Raw genomic sequence first — 22523 nt, forward strand, 5'->3', positions numbered from 1 at the left:
TGCATGGTATTAACTTTTTAGAGTAATTAAAAAGTTGAGTAGAGGTTTTTCGAAAATGAGAACAAACCTAATAAATTTTCTTTATAGTCATAAATTCATCTTCAATACAACCAATTTTCATTTAATTTATTCTTAATTTTATAAACTCATTTTTAAATGGCGTCTCCCCTTTTTGACACATAGTTGAAAATTGAAGATTGAAACTCGGTACAAAAGAAGTAAAAAAATCGGCGGTCTGTGTTCTTTTTTAGATATTCGTATTTTAGATTAAGTTTTCCATTTTTTACACTATCTCAATCTTAAGCACTATTTAAATATTTGTAAAATTGTAAAACCAGTAAAAGTACTGAATTTTCGTCAATTAAGTATTTAATCCCCTAAAAAAGAATACAAATTATTTTTTGCTTAAATTTGTGGACTTAACAATCTTTACAGGTCTTTTGTCAATTCTAAATGGGAACCTACAGTACTTTCTGTCAGGTTCACTAAGTACTATGTAGTGGTAATTGAATGTTCTCCCCAGTTGAATTCTCTTCTTGCTTTTGTACTTCTAACAGTAGAACCTACACTGCTGAAAGCAAAAGCTGATGCGTCCCTTGCATCTGTAACCTGATGGGTGACCGGAAGCGGTTAACTGCAAATGTTGAGCTACAAATCTAGTCTAATGTAAAAGATGATTGTTTTTAGAGAGCGGGGTTTTTGGCGTTAATGGCTTTTTGAAGCGTAAACGTCAAGAGTACCTGCCCGCTTTGAGTAATAGAAACTGAAACAGAGAATGCCCCTCTTCTTCCAAGGTGGGATGACTTAAGGCACAGGCCGCTATCCCTTCGCATAGGGACTATAATATGTGATTCCGGAAGAAAGCAGCTACTCCTTACCATACTATTGCCCATCCATTTACAATACCCATCTTTAAATTCTTCAGGATCATCAAAGAATGTCTTATTTTACCAGCCGAAGTTAGAACGAAGAAACCCTCTCCACCACTTGATCTGGGGACCAATGGCTTAAAGGTGACTTCCGAACCACCACCAATGGCCGGGCAGGCGGGCTGCTTGAAAGGACAGGATCGCTCAGCGGCCACCTATCCAAGCAGCAGCCACGCTCGACGTTACTTGAGTCGGTTATCTGGCGATAAGCGTTGTACCCGCTACACTACGCCACTGGCATTGGATTAAGTGCAGTTAGAAAGTTCCTCAGCTTCTCGCCCTAAGTAAAAAAAAAAGAATATAAGATGACTGTTCTCCAACGTTAGTTGAAAATATCTGCAATTTGGAAAAGTCAATTATCTATCCAAATTAACAGAAATTGTAATTTTACATAATGTATCGCAATTTAACAGTGTTATATGATTGTAAATGTTACAGTTTTGACTTAATATTGCAGGCACGAACTCTCCCCTCAAATATGTTTACCACAAAATGACTTCTTTAAAATGCCGATAGTTTTAGCTATGTAATTGTTTAAAACACCTAGTGTAGTACAGTGTAGATAAGGCAGTTTACACACGTATCACGTGATATAACACATCTCGTTGAAGTGAGAACAATTTCAAGGTTCGTATCGCGATTGAATTCTTCACCTCTGGCGTTATGGATTTACATTTTTTTATGAACTTAAAACAATATTAGTGGTTTTTATTTGTTCAGATATAGTACTATGAGCAAAAGTGGTTTTTGATGTGAAATGGTATTTTTCGAATTCACAATACACATTTGTAAAAAAAACCCAGAAAAATATATTTTATACGTATGATAAACACTGTTGTTTTACCATACGGAAAACAAAATTGAAACTTACGAGTTAAGCAATCATTAATAAATGAGCTAGTATTAAGTTTGGTAGTGGATTGAGAATAACTTCCTGATCCACATATGTGTATATAGCAATCCGCTGTTTTTAACTAAACAAAAATACTCTCATAAGCTTAAGATTAGCAACCTTTGAATCCAGTGGAACAGAGTCCACAGTCGGATAGCTTTCCACAAATGCAACATTTAGATTTTATCATTTTTCTATTGATACCAAATATGTACTTACTTTGATATAATACAATATTGTATGAGCTGCAAGTGTAAAGTTCTCCTGTGTGCACAGAACGGGAGAGCCAGCTCCGAGAGCAGTGATGAGCCTGACCGCTGGCAGACCGTGTTCGGGGCCGTCACTCAGCGGGAACTCAGGTTCTACGAGTCCGCCCCCTGGAGTGTGGAGGCCTGGAGCTCGCCCATGGAAACCTGCCCCCTCATCTCAACCAGGTACTCACTCGTTCTTTAGTTAAGCTTCATCTCACCGAACTATAGTTTGTAGTTCAACCGGAGTGTGGAGGCCTGGAGCTCGCCAATGGAAACCTGCCCCCCATCTCAACCAGGTACTCACTCGTTCTTTAGTCAACCTTCGTCTCACCGAACTATAGTTTGTAGTTCAACTGGAGTGTGGAGGCCTGGAACTCGCCCATGGAAACCTGCCCTCCCATCTCAACCAGGTACTCACTCGTTCTTTAGTTAACCTTCGTCTCACCGAACTATAGTTTGTAGTTCAACTGGAGTGTGGAGGCCTGGAACTCGCCCATGGAAACCTGCCCCCTCATCTCAACCAGGTACTCACTCGTTCTTTAGTTAACCTTCGTCTCACCGAACTATAGTTTGTAGTTCAACTGGAGTGTGGAGGCCTGGAACTCGCCCATGGAAACCTGCCCCCTCATCTCAACCAGGTACTCACTCGTTCTTTAGTTAACCTTCGTCTCACCGAACTATAGTTTGTAGTTCAACTGGAGTGTGGAGGCCTGGAACTCGCCCATGGAAACCTGCCCCCCATCTCAACCAGGTACTCACTCATTATTCTTTGGTTAAGCTTCGGGTCACTTAACTATAACTATAACTGAAATCAATGGTCTTAAATACCAACTTAAACTGAAAAGAATGGAATGTTTACAATAAAAAATTATGAACGTCAAACCTGACATTTTAATACCAACTGTAATGGACTGTAACCACGGTAGTATAGTGGCAGGCCCTGATTCCAACTGTCATATCGTTATTAATTAGGATGATTCAATCGTTTTCCTCATTTAAAAGCTTCTCTCTCGTCAAACATTTTAGCCATTTTTATTGAATTGTCCGTATAACCAGTTAGTTGTTCACAATACAATAAATTGTTTGGTGTCTTAACAAAAGCTAAATAATGTATTTAAAAAACGTACGTCAAATTAATAAGAAAGAAGTGGTTTATAAAGTTATTAAGTTTCGGTATATTATACAATACAAAGACTGCGTTTGGGTTTAATGCAATATAATAATTCTTCATTGCAGTAAGACAATGTACAGTGTATTTAAAGCACCATTATAGTATGATACGAGGGCTGTTTTTTTTTCAAGTTCCGATAGGCCATAAATAATAAACACATTGAGATAAAAAGATGATTTTATTACCAAAAGATTCGTAATTTCTTACTTATTTTTCTACGTACGTACAAAAAATGTTGAGGCACTTGTCGTAGCGAGAGACAAGCTTTCCTATACCCTCCTCGAAGAAGTCTGCCGCCAGTGAGCTCAGGTAGACCCTTACAGTTGCTTGAAGCTCTTCGTTGTCAGCGAAGCGTCGTCCACCTAACCACGCCTTCATTTCTCGAAAGAGGTGATAGTCACTGGGCGCCAAGTCAGGACTATACGGCGGATGGTCGAAAAACTTCCCATTTGAACTTTTGCAGAAGTTGTTTTGTGACATTGGCACTATGCGGTCGTGCATTATCGTGGATCAGGACCACGCCGGATGACAGCATTCCTCTCCGTTTGTTTTGTATTGCTCTCCGGAGGCGATGTAGAGTCTCACAGTATGATTCCTTTGTTATCGTTGTTCCCTGTTGCATGAACTCAACCAGAAGCACACCTTTTTGGTCCCAAAACACTGTAGCCATTGTTTTCCTTTTGGTCAAAGTCTGCTTGATTTTTTTGGGCTTGCTAGGGGAGTGAGTGTGCATCCATTGCTTTGATTGTTCCTTGGTTTCTGGATTTTCATACAGGACCCAAGTTTCATCCCCAGTAACAATAGACTTTAAAAAACTGTCTTTCTCGTTGTCATATCGCGTCAGAAAAGTTAGGGCTGACGCCATTCGCTTCGTTTTGTGATCCTCACTCAACATTTTGGGTACCCAACGGGCACACAATTTTCGGTACCCTAGCTCGGTGGTCACAATCTTGTACAAGGAAGACCTTGAAATGGCTGGAAATTCGGTAGAAAGTTCATCAATTGTAAACCTCCGTTTCTCCCGGATCGCTTGGTCAACTCGTTCAACCAAACTTGCAGTAGCGACCGACTTGCGTCCTTGACCGCCTTCGTCATGGACGTCTGTTCGACCTTCAGCAAATAGCCTACACCATTTTCTTATCGCGCTATCACTCATACAGTGTTCACCATACACAACACTCATTCTGCGATGGATTTCAGCAGCACTACATCCTTCAGCTTGAAGGAAACGAATCACACTTCGCAACTCACAACTGGCGGGAGGGGGAGAATTGATCGTAGCGGCCATCTTTACTCGCCCTTAGCTCGGCTACGACTGATGGATTGGAGCCGGCAACGGCGTTGGTTGTAGTGGGGGAGCGGCGCAATTGCACAACACGCAGCCCCGCCTCCCGCCACTACGCTGGTTATTTGGAGAAACAAACGGAACTTGAAAAAAAAACAGCCATCGTATATATAAAATATTTCACTATGCTATGGATGGTTTTGGGCGTATTCGTCTTTTCGTTGTTAATCAGTTACTTTGCCAAAAATATTTCTCGTGAAATGTGATATTGTAGTTTTAGTTGATCGATGTGTGAATTACTTAAGAACTGCTCGCGATCTACAGTTGGTGTATGAACACTTTCTATAAAGTCAGTTTACGTTGAAATTTCAAGAACCACCTCCCTGATGTTTAGTTATTAAAGACAACAGACAGTTGTCCTCTGGTAAATGCGTGCATAGTAAGTTTTAATACTTTGTCTCATACTGTCCTAGAGATACTTCACTGACGCTCAGCCAATCAAACGCGCATATACCTTTCTCTGTTAGTGCATAATTATTGTAAAGGGTATGCTTACCCTGGATTCCATAAATAGAAATCCCGCCATAGGAAATCAGATATTTTTGATGTTTTCGGAAATAGCTTAAAAGAAAAAAGAGAATGAACCTGGCGATTTAGAAGGGCTAACGATAAAAACAACAGCAAATCACTGCTCTCACGTAGGCTTACTGTTCTTCCACAGTCTTCATCATGAACAGTTTACTGATGTTTACAGGACAAAATACATCTCGTGCCTAAAAAGTGGGTTTTCATTATCCCGAGGAATGGGTTGTCTCCAAATTGTTGAAACAATTTTTATTTCACCGATGTATTACATAGAGATATGTAAGCGGTATATTGTGTTTGGTAGGAATAACATTCTTGGATAGGAAAAATGCTTTTTATTTTATGATGGTTTCCTAATAATCTGATAAAAATGTGTCTTTTTAATTTAGAAAAGTATGTTTTTCTTAGGGGGTTTACTTAAAAAAACTTGTCTCTATGATGCGTTATTTGCAGCATTGTAGTATTACAAACGCATTTTTATTATACAAAAAAATAATTTTTCAGAATAAATAATTAATAACAATTACTAAATAATGAATAATGATTAATGTAATAAATTACATATACGTTATTTATATTAATTTATTATTATTATTATTTATTCATTTATATTTATTATTATTTGATTTAATAATTATATTTGTATCATTTTATTATTTATTTATTATTAATTAATAATTTTTTATATGTTGTGCAAACTTATTTCATATTTTCTTTTTTACTGAATATATTTCATTATTTTTATTGAAAATCTCAAACACAAACACAAAAAACATTGTAAAAAAAGATAGCCTTAAAATTGTGTTATGTTATGTACTTTGTTAGGATTTGTTTAAAAATAACTTTAAAAGTACTGGTATAATAATGTGTTTTCTCAGTTAATTTTTCAACAATGAAATAATAAAAAAATTCACAGAAATATAATTTGTAAATATTACGGCTGTTAAAAGCAATTATGTTGTTTATTTCCACTGGTTATAATTTATTAATTAACTCGGAGTCAAAAATAACAACTTTGAGGTTTTTATTGAAAGTGTTTTAGAAAAAAATCACTGTCTAAGAATAAAAAGTAGGATGCAGACAACTGATATTACTGAAGTATTTTTTTATTGAAGGCTTCCACAGTTGGAATTGAACAATAAACAACTTTAATCATATTGAGCAAAACTGGAATCTTACAACTCCCTTAGTTAAATTCCATCAACATTTGTAAATATGCTTGTATTGCCTTTATTACAAACCTTTTTCTCTCTCTAACTGCACCACTCTGCTCCTGTGCTCTTTAAGGTTTCAAGAAAATTTACTAAAATCTCAAAAATTACATAACCAACTATATTGAAAATTTCCAATTATTTTTAATGCTATAATAGTCACTTTTATAATGCTCCTTGAGTTTAGATTCACACACCTATGGAGTTAAAAGAATCTGCTCAACTAAGAAGACACTAAGCAATTGCTTAATGACTTCACGACTTCCTCCACCCTACTAACCTTTAGTATTTCTGAAATCCTAGAAACTACTCAATCAAATTCTATGGTATTTTTCATAGCACTATTTTTCATCTTGTGTATGCTCTCTAAGAAATTTTTTCTTTTCTTAACTTCACCTTATGAAATAAGACATTTTTTACCTTTACCTTCAGGGTTTCAAGTTATTGGATTTAAAACTTGAACATCAAGTAATTTGGAAATGTTTCTGGGGATGAGTACATTTTCTACTGACTAAACCATCTAATTTGAAAAGTTGAATACGATGACGTACCAGTTATACTGTGGAGAAATATGGAGCTGTGGGTAAAAGCTCAAACAATGACATGTTTGAGAATTTGATCCTAACGATTCTAAACTGCAAGACGATTTTTAAAGTTTTGATAATATCTAAGTATGATGTAAAGTGAATCTTGGCCTAACCTACTGCCACATTACAGTTTAACATCCAGACATTCAATTCAAAATAGACCATGTGTAATATAAGCTTTGTTGATGGTTAAGAGAAAGCATGCTTGATTGAAACCAGAAGTCTCATATTTGTGTATTTGATAATTGTTTGTTACATATTTAAATTTTTACTTGTGAATGCATGACTTGAGGTAAACTTGGTGGCAAATTCATGTTTAATAGTCTCTGAATCGTTTAAGTATCTGAGAAGAAGGTAATACCTTAACAATCCTTGTTTTTTTCTTTCTTTATCCCTGAGGCCGGTTCCGATTTTAAAACATCATCATCAGTCAAGTTTTCTTTCAGTAGCAAATTTGAGAGTCCCTATTACATTATAATGCCTAATGTTATAATTATACAATGTTCTATGTTGGGTGAACTGTTTAATTTGATCTTTAGCTAATGCTAAATTATAATTGGTTTGAGAAATTGGTTTTGTCCAGATACAACTTTTTAAAATAAGTTGTAGTCTGTCGATTTTATACTGCTCATAAATTTTATACCCTTGTCAGCATGGTTTCAACAAAATGTTCAAGTGGATGACATAGATTTGTTTAATTTTCTATGTTACAATGGAGAAACCGTTATTTATCAGAAAGTGAGGTAAACTATGCTTAAACTACAATCTCTAGCTCTTTCTAAATTTTTCCATGGAAAGCTTGTTATTATTCATACATTTAAATAGTCTCTTTAACAAAATCCTTCCATTTTTCGTATTAGATTTATATGAAAGTTGGTATTTGCTGGAAAAATCTATGACATCAGTACGGTACAAGGCATTGCAGCAAGCAGTATGAGCCCGTGCACTGTAGTACACCTGACATATTGGTGAGAACCTGGGACAAGGTAGATTACCTCATGTCTGCATAGCCATTAATTATGCACATGTGATCTGAACCAGGTCCTCTAAATCTAAAGGTACTTTGTTATGTATTTTTTATACTGAATAAATCACGTGATGTATTGAATATGTCATTTTCAAATTTAATATATTTATGGAAATCTATGAATTTTTATATAAATTGCTTGTGTATTAAGTAAACTCTCTCTATTTAGATATATTCTTTATTTTGCAACCGTATGCATTGAAATTGTAACCATAATTTCCGTTTGGGCTCTTACCGGTTTTTGCCATTTTGTTCAGTGGCCATCGGGAATTTTTGAGGTGATTTATTAGGTCAGAAAAATGTATAGTTATTCAAACAACTTTGATAGGGATTCTTGTAGAGAACTTGGTTTGCTAACCTTCCCACCCCTCTACGTGTACGAGAACGTCCTGTAACAGATGCGAGGTAATGCGGGGTAGGGACGTCCATGAGTACAATACCAGAGGGCAGGATGCGTTTAGATCTGCACAGTCTCCAGGCTTACGAAGCTCTACCATCTGAGGTCAGGGCGAAACTGTTCAACAAGCTGCCCTTAGACTTGCATGTTGAAAATAGAAAACCACCGTTTAAGAGGAAGCTAAGGCACCTACTGGTGCAAGGAGGCTACTACTCTGTTGGTGAGTTTGCGGATCATGAGGACTGATCAGTTCTGTTGGGTTGGCGGTGCCATTATGTATAGCACTTTACTTCGTAAACTTTTTGCATTCTTTGTTTACAATTATAAGCATTATACAATTGAAATTTATATTTTTAAGGGTACTTGTTTGTTATTTGTATTGTTTTGTTACTTTTACTTACAGTTTCAGATAGCATTCAAACTCCAAAAAAAAGGTATTTGAATAATCGCAAAAATAAAATTCAGAGAGTCGTGCAGGCAAGTTTTTAAGGAATTATAACTGTTAACTCTCCCGTGTCTGTACATTTTTGAAACCACTTTGTTTTCTATGTATAAGTGTGCCTTAACCAGAGGCCGGGACATACATACGCATGAGACACGAGGTAGAGAATTACTACGAGCTGCAAGCCACAGAACAGTGGTTTTTGAACTCTTGCCCTCACAGACAGGTGTTAATTTTATTCACAGACTGCCAAATTCAATAAAAAATTCCCTAACGCCCAAGGCGTTCAAAAGGCGCCTTAAACACCTCTTGGTGTCACAAGCATTTTATAATGCAGGGGAGTTTTTTAGCATTTAACTGAGAGACCACCCAATTTCACAACTGATTCTGCTGTTTAAAGTGGGATATATTGGCGAAGGATGAAAGGTGCATAAGTGTAAAATTGTATGTGTGAATGAGAATTGTTGGTATAAATGTAAGAAATTTTAGATTATAATCTGTGATGTTTGCAACAATGTACTATTGTCACTGCAATAAAACTGGTTTGATTTGACTTATATTCTTATATATTTTAATCAATATGATGCATGCCATACAATATTGTAATTGTTTACGGCATTAAAGCTATTATTATTATTATTATTCAACTGACTCATGATTGGTCATTAAATAATGTGGAGGGATACGGTGTGTTCCACACATTAGCACATGTGTTTCTATTGATTATCTAACAAACGTTATGATACGCAGGTTGGTGAGCTCCACGAAGCAGACAGACCTGATCACGTTCTCGGTGCGATGCGGAACCCCAGATGGTGTGGTCACACAGCAGCTGAGGGCGGAGACTCACCGTGACTTGGCCAACTGGGCGAGGTGTGTGGTGCAGGGCTGCCACAACAGTGTGGCGTTGCAGCGGGAACTGGCATGCCGTAAGTTGGCTCAACTGCTCTGCTATAGTACACTTGTTTACTTAGATTTTTCTTCAGCACTTGGATTCTCAGCTGGATATTCAGTTAGATTTCTCTATCAATTTGACTCATTTGGTTCATATTTAAAGGTTAATGATTGTACAGAATCATTACTAAGAGGTACCTACTTTGGGGACTAAAGGGACAGTTAAAATATTCTTTGAAATTGATTGTGGTAGGTCCTCCAATACGGCCTTTCCATAAATTTAAAATTTCAGATTTCCAATTTTCCTAACTGACCACAACTACTGTCTCTTCACCACTCTGATCTCAAGGGTTATATCTTTTACTTCACAAACAGAAATATGCCTCCGTTGATGTTCTAGAGATGTGTCTTTGAAGTTTGCTAGTATTCAAAATTCATTCGAGAACAAATTGAATTTCATGCTCTGAAATTCAGTCAACAGTTCCTTTAACTGTCGGTACTCAAACTCAATAGATTATCCATAAACTTTCTAGATGTTATCCAGTACAGCATGTTTTACATCATCGCTGTCTGTGTTTTTGTTGTATATATAACGCAATCCATAGAATCAATGGATTATCTGATAAGCAGAATAATACTAAAAATGTTTGTAAATTAACAATTATTATTCATATTGTGTCACAATCATCCTACATTTACTACAGTTATTCTGGAATTTATAAAACTAATTGCAGTAGTTTTTTTGCAATATAATTTGAAATTTTAAGTTACGATTTAAAAAACATATACAAGCCTTAAAATAAAATTAAGGCTGATTGATGTCTATAATTTGATCCTCTTTAAATTTCATAAAAACTGTTGTAAATATTTGTACAGAACATTTATTATACATTCACCGAAAGTAAATAGTTTTGCAATTCCAAGTTCTACTTAATAATATGTTATATCAATCAACAAGTTTAGAAATTCCCTCAGTGTGAAATGTTACTGAGTTAGCAACAAATGATATTTCTCATTGGGATCAAAGTTTTTGTAGCCAAGTGACTTTTTCATATGCATGGAAGAGGTGAAATTTGCTTGGTAAGAAACAAGATTTGTGTTTAATGGACATATTGCAGCCAAACAATGTGGGCAAAAGCTCAATCAATGATGAATGGAATTTGATATCTGATTGGGATGACCCGATGCTGGATTGTTGTACTGTCTCACAGTAGAATTTAGAACAGATATTCACTCTACGTTGCATAAATGACACTAGTAACATTCGTTTGGTGCTCCAAAATACAGCAATGAGTTTACTGAGTAATCTAACGTACTAATATAGTATCCAATCCATAATCTGTACTTTCTTATTCTATATGAACACTGATGTTCTTTTTTGAATATCCCTTGTATAAATCATTATCTTTCACTCTTAAGTCCTATCTAGTATTTGGGTCAGTCGACCTCTCCACTGTCCTTTGTCTTTATATATTATTCCTTTTTCTTCTTATCTCTTCTCTCTTTACAATATGCACCTTCAGCATATCCGCCTTTCTTATACTTCTTGGTCCCTCCTGTGTTTAGCATCCTAATCTGCATTTTGTTCTTCCTAATCTTTAAATATTACTAAATGTTAATGAAAACACTACTTTTCCAAATTTTTAATTTTTTGGACGAGGCCTTTTGAAACCAAAGGTTTTATCTTCAGGCAACTCCACAAATAAATATTTACAATTAATATTAAAATAACGTATGGTGTAAATATGCAAATACAAACATTTTGGAAATATTTCAGCCAGTATGAAAAAGTACATTTGACTACAGTTTAATTTTTGAATAAATTGAGAAGAAAGATGACTGGAATGTTCAATAGGGCCTTCTTCATTGTTTATGAGTTTTTCTTTATTTCTGTTTATGTGTAGTGGTTGCCATTCAAATAAGTTCATTGAATTTTTTACTTCTTTTATTAATTTTAGATTTTTAATTGATGTTCTGTGTCCTGATTCAATGCAGTGCTTGGCTATAGCACATTTGTCAACTCTTCTATATTTTGTGTGTGATAAATGGTGTATAAATCGTGTTTTCATTGTTCTTTTTGTTTGTCCAATATAAATTTTGTCACAGTCATCGCATCCAATTTCATAAATTCCTGATTTATTATCATTTGAAATTTTAGGGTCTTTAGGGTTTCCTAAAATTTGGGATAGTTTGTTGCTTGTTCTGTGAGTGACAAGCTTTTAAAAAATAAAATATGGTTTTCTTCCTAATCTTCTTAACACCTTCAGTCCACTTTGTCCCATTCCTTCCAACCTTACTTTGTAATGCTTTGTCATGCTTTCTATGCGTATCTTCATTTCCCTACATCATACTTGAGGAAGGAGGAATACGTTGTGAGTGTGTGCAGGGTGCGTGTGGCAAGGCCAGCTCGCTCAGCTCGTCCTACACTTTGAAGAGGGGTTCAGCCTGCTGGAAGCTCCAGGTCCGAGAGACCCCAAGGTGCTCTGGAGCTTCCCATTCGAGCGACTCCGCTCCTCCGCAGACGACGGTGCCAGGCTGCTGTGGCTGGACTTTGGGACTGACGAAGAAATTGTAAGTCACCTTCAAAGGATACATAAACGGAAAAATATTTGTTTAACCCTTCTCGAGGGGTGGCCAACTTGTGCAGCCCTACACAATAGGTGCTCATTTAGTGGTTGGTGTTAAAAAAATAAACTTTGAAACAAATATTTTTTTGTTTTTACTTAATAACAAAAGTTCATTGGTTTTGCTTTCTTAAACGAAATCAATTTTTATAAATTTTTAGCCATAATTAGTGTGACACACACACACACACACACACACACACACACACACACACACACTTCAAACACCTTCTATGAAACATAGTAGATTTTGCGGTTTTGAAGCATACACAATCTCCTTTATAATACCCCACAGTGAAAAATCACATGGGGTCAGGTCTGGTGAGCTCGCAGACCAATCAATTGTACTAAGGCGACCAATCCATTCATTAAATGTGTTATTTAAAATTCTCAAACTTGGATACCGAAATGTGCTGAGACACCATCTTGTTGCCAGATGAGCGATGAATATTGAAAACAGGATTATTTCTGAGTTAGGAACTACTACTTCTTGCAGCAACCGTAAGTAACTTTCTGAGTTATCATTTCCTTGAAGAAAATAAGGACCAATCAGTGCAGTACTCGAAATACCTTCCCATACCATAACACCAGACACATTGAGATCTGCTTGGATTACGTTATGAGGATTTACATCCGACCAGTACATGCAGTTATGCTGATTATCGCGTCCATTTTTTTAAACAGCCTCATCACACCACAGAATTGATCGCTTGGAAATTTGGATTAGCCTCTGAGCAGATAATTATTGTCTCACAAAATTCCAGTCGTCTATCGAAATCATCCTCGTGAAGCGCTTAGAGTAAAGATGGACGGTATGCTTAAATTTTAATTGCTCTAACACTCTTTGCACGCTTCTTCTTGACATTTCTAGTTTAGCAGATGCCTTACGAGATGTATTTTTCTATTCTTGAAAACTAATGTTCTGTGTAATACAATTTATATTACGAAACAGAAATATAAGTTGTTGCAGAACTGCTGAGAGAATAAATTACACACATAAGAAAAGATAAATTCTTCTGTTTTTGCGTGGGAGTCACCAGTATTTTATATTTTCAATTTGGATTTTTACTCTTGTCTCCTGTTAACCTAGACAAACACACACACACACACACACACACACACACACACACACACACACACACACACACACACACACACACACACACACACACATATTCACACGACCAATATGAAAACATATGCTATCACATGTAATATTATTGCCGTAACTATTCGGTCGTGTCTCTCTTGAGGCAAAAATAATTTACGCAAAAGTAAATTTGCTTATAAAACTTTATTTTTTAAAAGTTATTCTTTAGAGGAACATATTATTATACTTGTTTAGTTATTATTATTATTATTTAAGAAAGATGTAGTTAGTAACTAGCTTATTACAGAAAACAATTGTTCTAATTGATTAGTATCATGATTCAAGAGTCAATCCTTGACACGGATTTTTGGCGGTGAAATTTTTAATGTAAACAGGTAAACTATTGTAAAATTTGGGTCCGAGGTATATAAAAAACTTCTGCAGCAAAAAGATATTCACTCTCGGTGGTCTGATCATGCCCACCTTTCTGATAATATATATACCATACTGTCGAGTGGGTATCGCGACACCTGGATATTTACCACTAAATTCTTCAATTACTATAGCAGTATTTTTGTTATGCTTCCACCACAACTGGAGGATGTAAACTCGTTGTTGGGTTGTAAACATCAAAAACACGCTCAAACAAATAACAGATGCAAAGAGCGTCACTTTACATTAGCTACTGGAACAGACAACAATGAACTTACTCCATGTTGCTGCCAACTTAACATTGTTACCAACCTATCGAAACAAAATATCCCAATTTAAGGAGAAACTGACATAAGTGCCACCCTGTATGTCACATGTTTGAATCTCTTATGGGTGTGTTGAGCTTGTTTACAAATGGATTTTTTCTGATATTTTCTTGTTGCGGTCATTGTTACACATAAGACCAATGTCCTAATAAGTAAGTTGAGCTGCTATGGTTTCAGTCTACTTGATTTAAATTTTTCGTCATACTTTTGTAATAGGAGTCAATCAATATGTTTATTTAAATTGTTCTATTTCAGAAACTCTACCTGTTAATTATGGAGTTCCACAAGGCTCCATTTTAGGTCCAACTCTACTTATTGCATATATAAATGACCTGCCTTCTAATCTTGGTGAGAGCGGTGTAAGCACTTATTTGCTAATAATCTGGGGCTCACAGTCAGCTCTAAATCAGACGTTGAATGTAAAAATATTGTTGGTTCTAAGAGTTTCTTGTTTCTTGGAGTAGACATTGAATATAATCTTAAATGGCTCACATAGATTATGCTGCTTCTAAGATTGTGTTATAGGCTACATGTGTTTATTTGTCATCTATAAAAACGTTATTAGTGTACTAACTTTGTTTACAAGTTTATTTATTCTGATATTTGTTCATTGCCATCTAAGCCCAATGTAAAGATTTTTGCTAATGCTCAAGCAATTTACTTGGAGTGACATGTACAATCATCTAACTCATTGTTCGTCATTTACATAATATGAAGCTTCATGCAAAAAGCTGTTGACTGTTGGTCTCATTCATAACTGTTGACTGTTTGTCTCATTGGTAACTGCTTACTGTTTGTCTCATTCATAATGGTTGACTGTCTCATTGGCAACTGTTGACTGTTTGTCTCATTGGCAACTGTTGACTGTCTGTCTCATTCATAACTGTTGACTGTTTGTCTCATTCATAACTGTTGACTGTTTGTGTCATTGGCAACTGTGGACTGTTTGTCTCATTGGCAACTGTTGACTGTTTGTTATGTTGGTAACTGTTGACTGTTTGTCTCATCGGACGAGAAACTGTTGGTTGTGTGGAAGACTTTGGTAATTTGTCAATTTTTCGACAAAATGTGTTATACTATAATTTGTGCCAAAGCATTAATAAATTTGTTTGTATTGAAGTTCAAAATTCAAGGTCCAAAATACTACTCATATTCTGATACTTACGTTAAAAATAACCTTCTGATCTAAACACAAATTGTTGAAGCCAATCAAGCTATAATTGGCGTATATCACTTTGCCACTTCCTCAAATTGTAACCTAACATTATTGTCACGCTCGTTTAGATTTAAAATAAATTAAGTAAGGACTTTATTATGTCTCTTGTACTGATATTCCATCGTATCCTGATTAACAATAGCTGATGTTTCAATTAAACATATTCTTTTTGGAATAGCTTTTTTCAACGCCACTGTAGAAGATATCCTGATAATTTCTCTTGCTCATCAATGAAAATTGTTTTTAAATAATTTTTTTTTTTTATTTACAATGCATTCACTCTAGGTAACAGATATTACTAGATGCTACTTGTAGAGTCTTCTGTTTTATAATTTGTGTTGATAAATTTGACTCAACAAAAATTTGCTTTCTGCTTTGTATAATTTCTTACTTTATATCATGTAACGATGTGAATAGAAATTCACTAGGATCGGGTGTGTTACAGGAATTAGATCTGGAGGCGTGTCCCAAGCCTTTGGTCTTCATCCTGCACAACTTCCTATCAGCAAAGATTCACCGGCTGGGCTTGTACGCGTAGTGACGTGACCCAACAAGAACTGACGTGTAACGGCTGTAGACTGAGTGATGGCTGATGGTTAGGACCAGGCTTGCGTCAGAGTCAGCTGCTCGGGACTCAGTAAATGTTTCCTTTTAATTTTTCTGGAAGGGAGATGTTGAAGGGTGTGCAAAATTTTAGAATTCGAGGCATGATTCCAAGTATCATGTCAGCTGTTTTAAGTCGACCATACCAAGATATCCTACTTTCTTCCACATCACTCTGATGTGGCCTTGAAGGAAGGGGAGCTAGCAAGTTTTACGATCCACATTATAGACTCAGTGTTAAAGTAGACAATATTGTCCAGTATTTCTCTAAGAAGAGAGTCTTGTGGCTTCTTTTGGTTTTGACATTAGAGAGAAATTGTAAAGAGAATATAATAAATAATTTTTTGGTAGGGCAGTAAATTGTTGGTAAAAAATGCAGTTTAATTTTACAGTATTTAAATTTGTACTCTGGACGTAAGTATAGGATCAATTTTTCTGCAATGAATAACTTTCTGTATGATTGCAAAACCTAACCTCTCTGCCTACTTAATTTAGCTAACCTAATGCATCTAATCAAACCTACAGAATGTTTGAGATATATCGCAGAGAAATATTTTTGTTGGAGGAAAACAGATTCTGAATTCACGTCCAGATAAAATACTTTAGTAACGTCAATGTTAAAAGATTTATCCACCATAAAACATACAATAGTTTCATTCAGGGGAGCTTTGTACGTCAATAAGGGGAAAATCTAAAAACGATGGACCTCGTTTAGAGAAATACCAATCGTCCCTTGCAGCAGACTCTGAGGGAGTCCAGCCCGTTTTAACAAAGCAGCCGGAGGCGCAAAGCTAGAGCTCTAGAATCCGTCCTGTAATTGGTCACCAATATTCATTTCATCATCTTGCTATCGGAGTTGCTTTAGTTTTGTGTACAATTTGTTTACTCTAGTTATTTGAGTTTTAATTGTTCAATGTACTGCATTTTGCCCTCTTGCGAGAAACTGTTGGTTTCTGTAATAAACTAAAGAATAATCAAACATAAATTTTTTGAGATAATAAAATCTAAGATGAGATGAAAAAATGGAAGATCTGTACCAAATAAAAGAATATTAAATAATATTTTAACTGATTAGTCTTTAACAAATAAAGCGCAATTCCTGAATTACATTTGTAGTGCCACTTGAATAATATTAATGATATTGTACGAATAAATAAAAAGTTGCATTCCTGTTTGTTTTCTTAGAAAACTCGGTACTGAATATTTTTGAGAGGTTTAATTGAGTGACGACTACTATTAATTAATTGCCTTAAGTACAAATGATTATATGGTCACTATACTTATTGTACTAAAAAAACATTTATTTGTAATACGTAGAATTTGTGTTTGGTTTTGAATAATTTATTCTATTATTTGATTTAATTTGTAGGTAGTGTTTCATTTTTGAGTGATTGAGGTAGATATGATTATGTAAAATGTGTGTACTAGAGTAGGTACGTTTTCATGATAGGATAAATAAATTTTGACAGAAAATAAGTATTTTTACTGAAGCGCAACGAGAAGTATAAGAGAGGAAATTAAATGGCTTATTATTATATTCAGTTTTCAAAAGGTTTATAAGTTGAAAAAGTTTTAGACTGTTTTGTGCTGCATTTGGAAATAATGTAATGCTACAATTGTCAATAAAAAAGTTCCTGCACTGGCAGTTTGAATAATAAGTGAATGTTTTAAATTTCAACATTTTCATGCTTCAGTACAAAATTAAGTTTGTTTTGTATGGTATTTTTTATTCAGTAATGTTATTTAAATTCATTAGAAATTCAGAAACGCATACGGATTAAAGGCACTATACATTTTTAACTGTATATTTCATTATACAGATAATAATACAACAGTTATGATCACAACAATTATTGTAGTTAAATGAAAATTTAAAAGTAATTTCTGTTTACTTTGAACATGTAAACCTTATTAGTATTTAGAAGAAAGAAAAGTAATGCTGGCCAAAAACTAAATACAAACATTGATTGTAAGGTTTCATTTTTTTTATTGCAGAAGTTAATAAGGAAGCGTGCTTATTGAAAGATTCGGACCAGTACTAAAGTTTGAGTCAAGTTTAGATAATGTAAAATTAATGTTTATAATATTATATACATATCGTTACAGATAAACTATTTTAAATTGGCTTTTTGAAACACTGGTGTATCGAATTAGTAAAAGCAAATGAAGTTCATATACAGGGTGTAACAAAACTCCTCTACACAACATTTAGGATATTGTTCCCTGACTGAAATGAAGTAAAAAACCAAAATGGTCTATCCCGTTCCGTCTGTTTGTGTTTTTATTTTAAAACAACATATTTTAAAAATTAATTAACTAACTTTGGAAAACTCTGTATATAGTCACAATTTGCACAGTAAATTTCAAAACGGAGTTTTTTCAAATATTTAAACTAACATATCTCAAAAAGTACTAATTTTACAAGAAAATAACCAAAACAACTTATTGTAGAATAGTTGTCAACAAATCCAACGCCACATCAATTGTTGAAATTAAGTAACAGATAACTGACTTATTACAAGTTTAGTCAAACCTCACAACAAGGTATGGACCTACAATGGAGAACCAGTTACAGATAACCATTACTTATTGTGGAGAAACTATGATTTATTATTTCACTTAAACACTACCAAACATATAATCTCTTATCACTACCAAACAAACATTATATGCTGATCATTGTTGTATAGTGCAATAAGTTCTGCTCTTGTCTGATTGTGAATACTGGAAGGTACCGTATTATACTTACAATTTTTAATATTTTACATTTAGTTTTAGAAAAAAAATACAGGTTTTGTATGTCACTAAACAATGACATAATTTTTCCTTATTGTTTATTTTATTGCAATTAATAACTTAGTTTTTTATTTTACAATCCAGCTTTGTAACATTTTGGGGAATAATAGTAATTTCTGTTCTGTGCGTTTTGCACAGTTAATAGGGTCTTTTGAGCTGTACTTGACTGAAATGTTCACATGAACAGAACTCGCACATTCTGACACATTATTGGCAGAACAAGAAATTGCTTTTAGGTGAATGTTAATCTGAACTCCTAATGATTCAGTTGTGAATTTAAGGGGTTATGTTGATGGTGGGATTGTTTTAGGTATATACTGTATTCTGTGAAATCCATTATAGAATAATAATTTTCCAAGAGACTCTGCGATGGCAGCTTTGAACGGAGTACTTTTTAGTGACTGAAAAATATATGTGATTGATTTATCTTCATTAAACCCTACCCTTCGACAGGGGCTACCAGGGCAGGTCGAACACAATACGTAACGTAAGTGCACAAAGTTGGTGAGTGTTACGCACAATTTTATAGTTTATAACAAGAGAACCATAAGTGGATAATTGTGGTGTCAGCAGGGAGACGAGTTTACTTAAGAAATGTTTTGTTTGCTAGCGCACAAGAATTCGGTTTAGTTTGATTTTATCCTCCATCTTATTTTTCTCTTTGTTGTCATATTTTACTCAAACTGTGATCTGAATATTCACATAATATTGCTGTACAGGATAGCAATTAAATTATTTTGCAGAAATTCAGATGCAAGAATTTGCTCTTCATGTTTATATTATGTATTTACTCGGTCATTGTAAAAATAAGATTATCAAAATCTTGTTGGGAAAAACTTACCTGTTTAATCGTTTTTCACGAAAAATGCTTGGAGAACAAAACCTTGGAGAATGCTTTGCAAATCATTGGTTATAGACCTTTTTGTGTAGTTTTTCATTAAATAAAAAAATGTTTATTTGTAAAATCTAAAACGGTTTTTAGAGTTTTATTGAGTTTGAGCAATTTTTATCATTCTTAAAATGTAATATTTTCAAGATTTTAGACACTTGTAAATAAACACTTGAAAGAAAATTAAATTATTTTAAACAACAACAAATAATTGTGGGCTTCATGATGTAAAACTTGCAGTTCAAAGTAAAAACTACTGTTGTAAAGTAGTAAATGAATTAATGTATATTTATAAACCATATCCTATTTCTCACTCTTAATAAATGTAATAGCAGAAGTTTTGCAATTTGCCTCGATTGTGTAGGGTTTAAATTTTTTACCCAAAACTAATTTATAAATTATTGTACACAAGTATTAAACATGTCTTATTGAGTAAACTTTGACAATAATACAAAATCCAAATATTTTTATTCGATTTTATCAATATGAGGTCAAATTTAGTATGGTAGCATTATCTACAAATCACCGCACACAAATAGTCTTATCACAAAACATTTTTGTAAAGCAATCCTTATGGTAGAAGATTTATTCCTTTATAAAGGCAAATGGCAGGAATACACGTATCAAACCTGTCATATTTGTTCTTATTTTATTTTGCTTCCAAGTCCACAGAGTGAAGTAAGATCGATAATAAAGAATACAAATTCCGACTGTGCAAAATTTGTGTACTCATTAATAATTGGCCAAATGATTAAAACGAGTGGAAGTGTTCTTAAAGTAAAATCAATCCCCATATAGATGTAAAAAAATTTAACAAAAATAAGTTTGTTGACGTAATTATGCACCATTCCTGATTTATTTGCAATTTATCGCAAACAAACTAGCTACTTCATTTCTTCTTTCTATTCATTGATTATTCATTCACAACAATTTTATTCTTAATAGCCTGGACATCTACTTTGTATTGTGTTTCGGAGTATTTTCTTTCTTTTTTTTTTACAAAATATACATTTCTTAGTAAACTCGTTTCTTGTGCTCTCAGGACTTAAGTACCCATTATTATTTCCTGTGCTTGTTTAATTTAAGATTTGTACATATTTTAAAAGCACTTTATCTTATTTATTTAGAGTTACTTAGATATTTTCATGTAAAGGTTGTATTATTCTAGAAAATAATTTTGTTTGTGCTTTCTTTTGCGATGAAATTGTATTTTTGTATTACCACTTTACTTTTAACCGGAAGAATGACTGATTGTAATTAACTACAGATAATATAAGCGTTAATAGTAACTAAACACTGTAATCTTGTTAACGAGTTAATGACATAATATGATTTCATTGTATTATATGCAAGTTTTGAAATGGATAAGCTAAGAGAAGTTTGTTTCTTACTACTTAGTGAATAGGTCTTAAAAATATTACATTAGAAAAACATTTTGTAATAAATCATTAAAATAGAAAAATATCATTGCAATTTTTGATTAGTTTTGTAAGTAATATGTGTATTTTCTTCATTGTATATTAAAAAAATAATATTTAGAATAAAAATAATAAAATGGAAAAATGTAATTCTGTCACTTTATTTTTAAGAGCAGATTTTGTTGTTCAGTTCCTGCAGTGCTTGATCAAAAGTAATTGATAAATGTTTGGGTAAAGGTATTTTTGTATTATGTAACTTCTTGCAATCTTTGCTCTGCTTGAATGTCTCCATTGGAAATCTCAAAGTGGAAGAACTCTGGTGGATAACTTAGTCAGCTTCTTCCCATCAACAAACAACCTCTAAACATTAATTTTATTCCGTACTTCGCAGGATATCTAATCAACACGCACAAGCGTGACAAACAAGTCAGCCGTAAAACCAATATTTCTTACGTCCTATTAGAACTTTCTACTCTAAGCGACCCAAATATAATTTATTCAAATGTTTCAGTCATTAAAGTTGCAGATTTTAGCATTTTCAATAACAAATTACGATAATGGAATATACCTGTCTGACATGTTTGTGCGTGTTGGATCACGTTGTTACCAGATGCTCAAGGCTTGCTGCTGCCAGTGTTAAGCAATAAGTGAAGGCAATTACAAAAGTCAATTCATCTATAGTCTTATTTATTTACTTGATCCCTTCCATTAGTTTCTTTTGTGACAAAAACCATCAACTCAAATTACAAGAGCAAAAAGTTTATACAATTTTGGTCAAACAAGTTAATTTAGCGTATTCAAATGTTAACTTTTTGATTGGAACTAATATTTTTGGCAATGTCATAAAGGCAAATGTCAAACTACATAATATAAAGTAAATTTTTATAAAACACGACCAAAATGAAATGAAATCTAATTAAGTGTTTGAACAATTATTTCAGGTTGACCAGAGGAAGTTGAAGCAAAAATTAGATTTGAAATTACTCTTAAGGACATGAAAGCCACTAAATAATATAAAATATAATATACAGGGTGTTCATTTGAAAACTTCAAACTCGTATTGAAAGACTTATAGCCCAAGTATCAAAATTCTGTAAACGGGAGTACATAGAATAATGTAATGTAATTTTTTTTGTTCCCATAGTGGGGGGAACAACAAAAATTATTTTCAAAATGGGGTGCTCACCCCGTGTACCCAAAGCCAAAGTTTTGAAATGGCAACTAATACCTTGTGACACCTTAAATTGAAGCTCATAAGAAATGCTGTATTTTGGTTAAAAAAAAATGTATAAACTATAGTTGTGTATAAACACACAGCTTCTCAGCTATTAATGAGTGCGTAAGGATTTCTTACACTTATATATGCGTACAAACTATGAAATCTGGAAAATAGTCTTAATTTCCATCCCAAATGTGCAGATATATCTGTTCATTGTTAACTTTTTGTGAGGCACAAGG

At 34.0% G+C, this 22523-nt stretch overlaps 1 protein-coding gene across 1 annotated transcript; it reads left to right on the plus strand.

Annotated features, from left to right (window-relative positions):
- Positions 1-2046: 2046 nt before the first annotated feature.
- Positions 2047-21741, plus strand: LOC124353549 (beta-1-syntrophin). Its single transcript, XM_046803438.1, has 4 exons — positions 2047-2255; positions 9528-9706; positions 12058-12242; positions 15805-21741. Exons 1-4 carry the CDS (start codon positions 2062-2064, stop codon positions 15895-15897), a joined length of 651 nt encoding a protein of 216 aa, XP_046659394.1. The 5' UTR covers positions 2047-2061; the 3' UTR covers positions 15898-21741.
- Positions 21742-22523: the final 782 nt, after the last annotated feature.

This window comes from Homalodisca vitripennis, chromosome 2 (genome assembly GCF_021130785.1).
Source record: "Homalodisca vitripennis isolate AUS2020 chromosome 2, UT_GWSS_2.1, whole genome shotgun sequence".
Lineage (NCBI taxonomy): Eukaryota > Metazoa > Arthropoda > Insecta > Hemiptera > Cicadellidae > Homalodisca > Homalodisca vitripennis.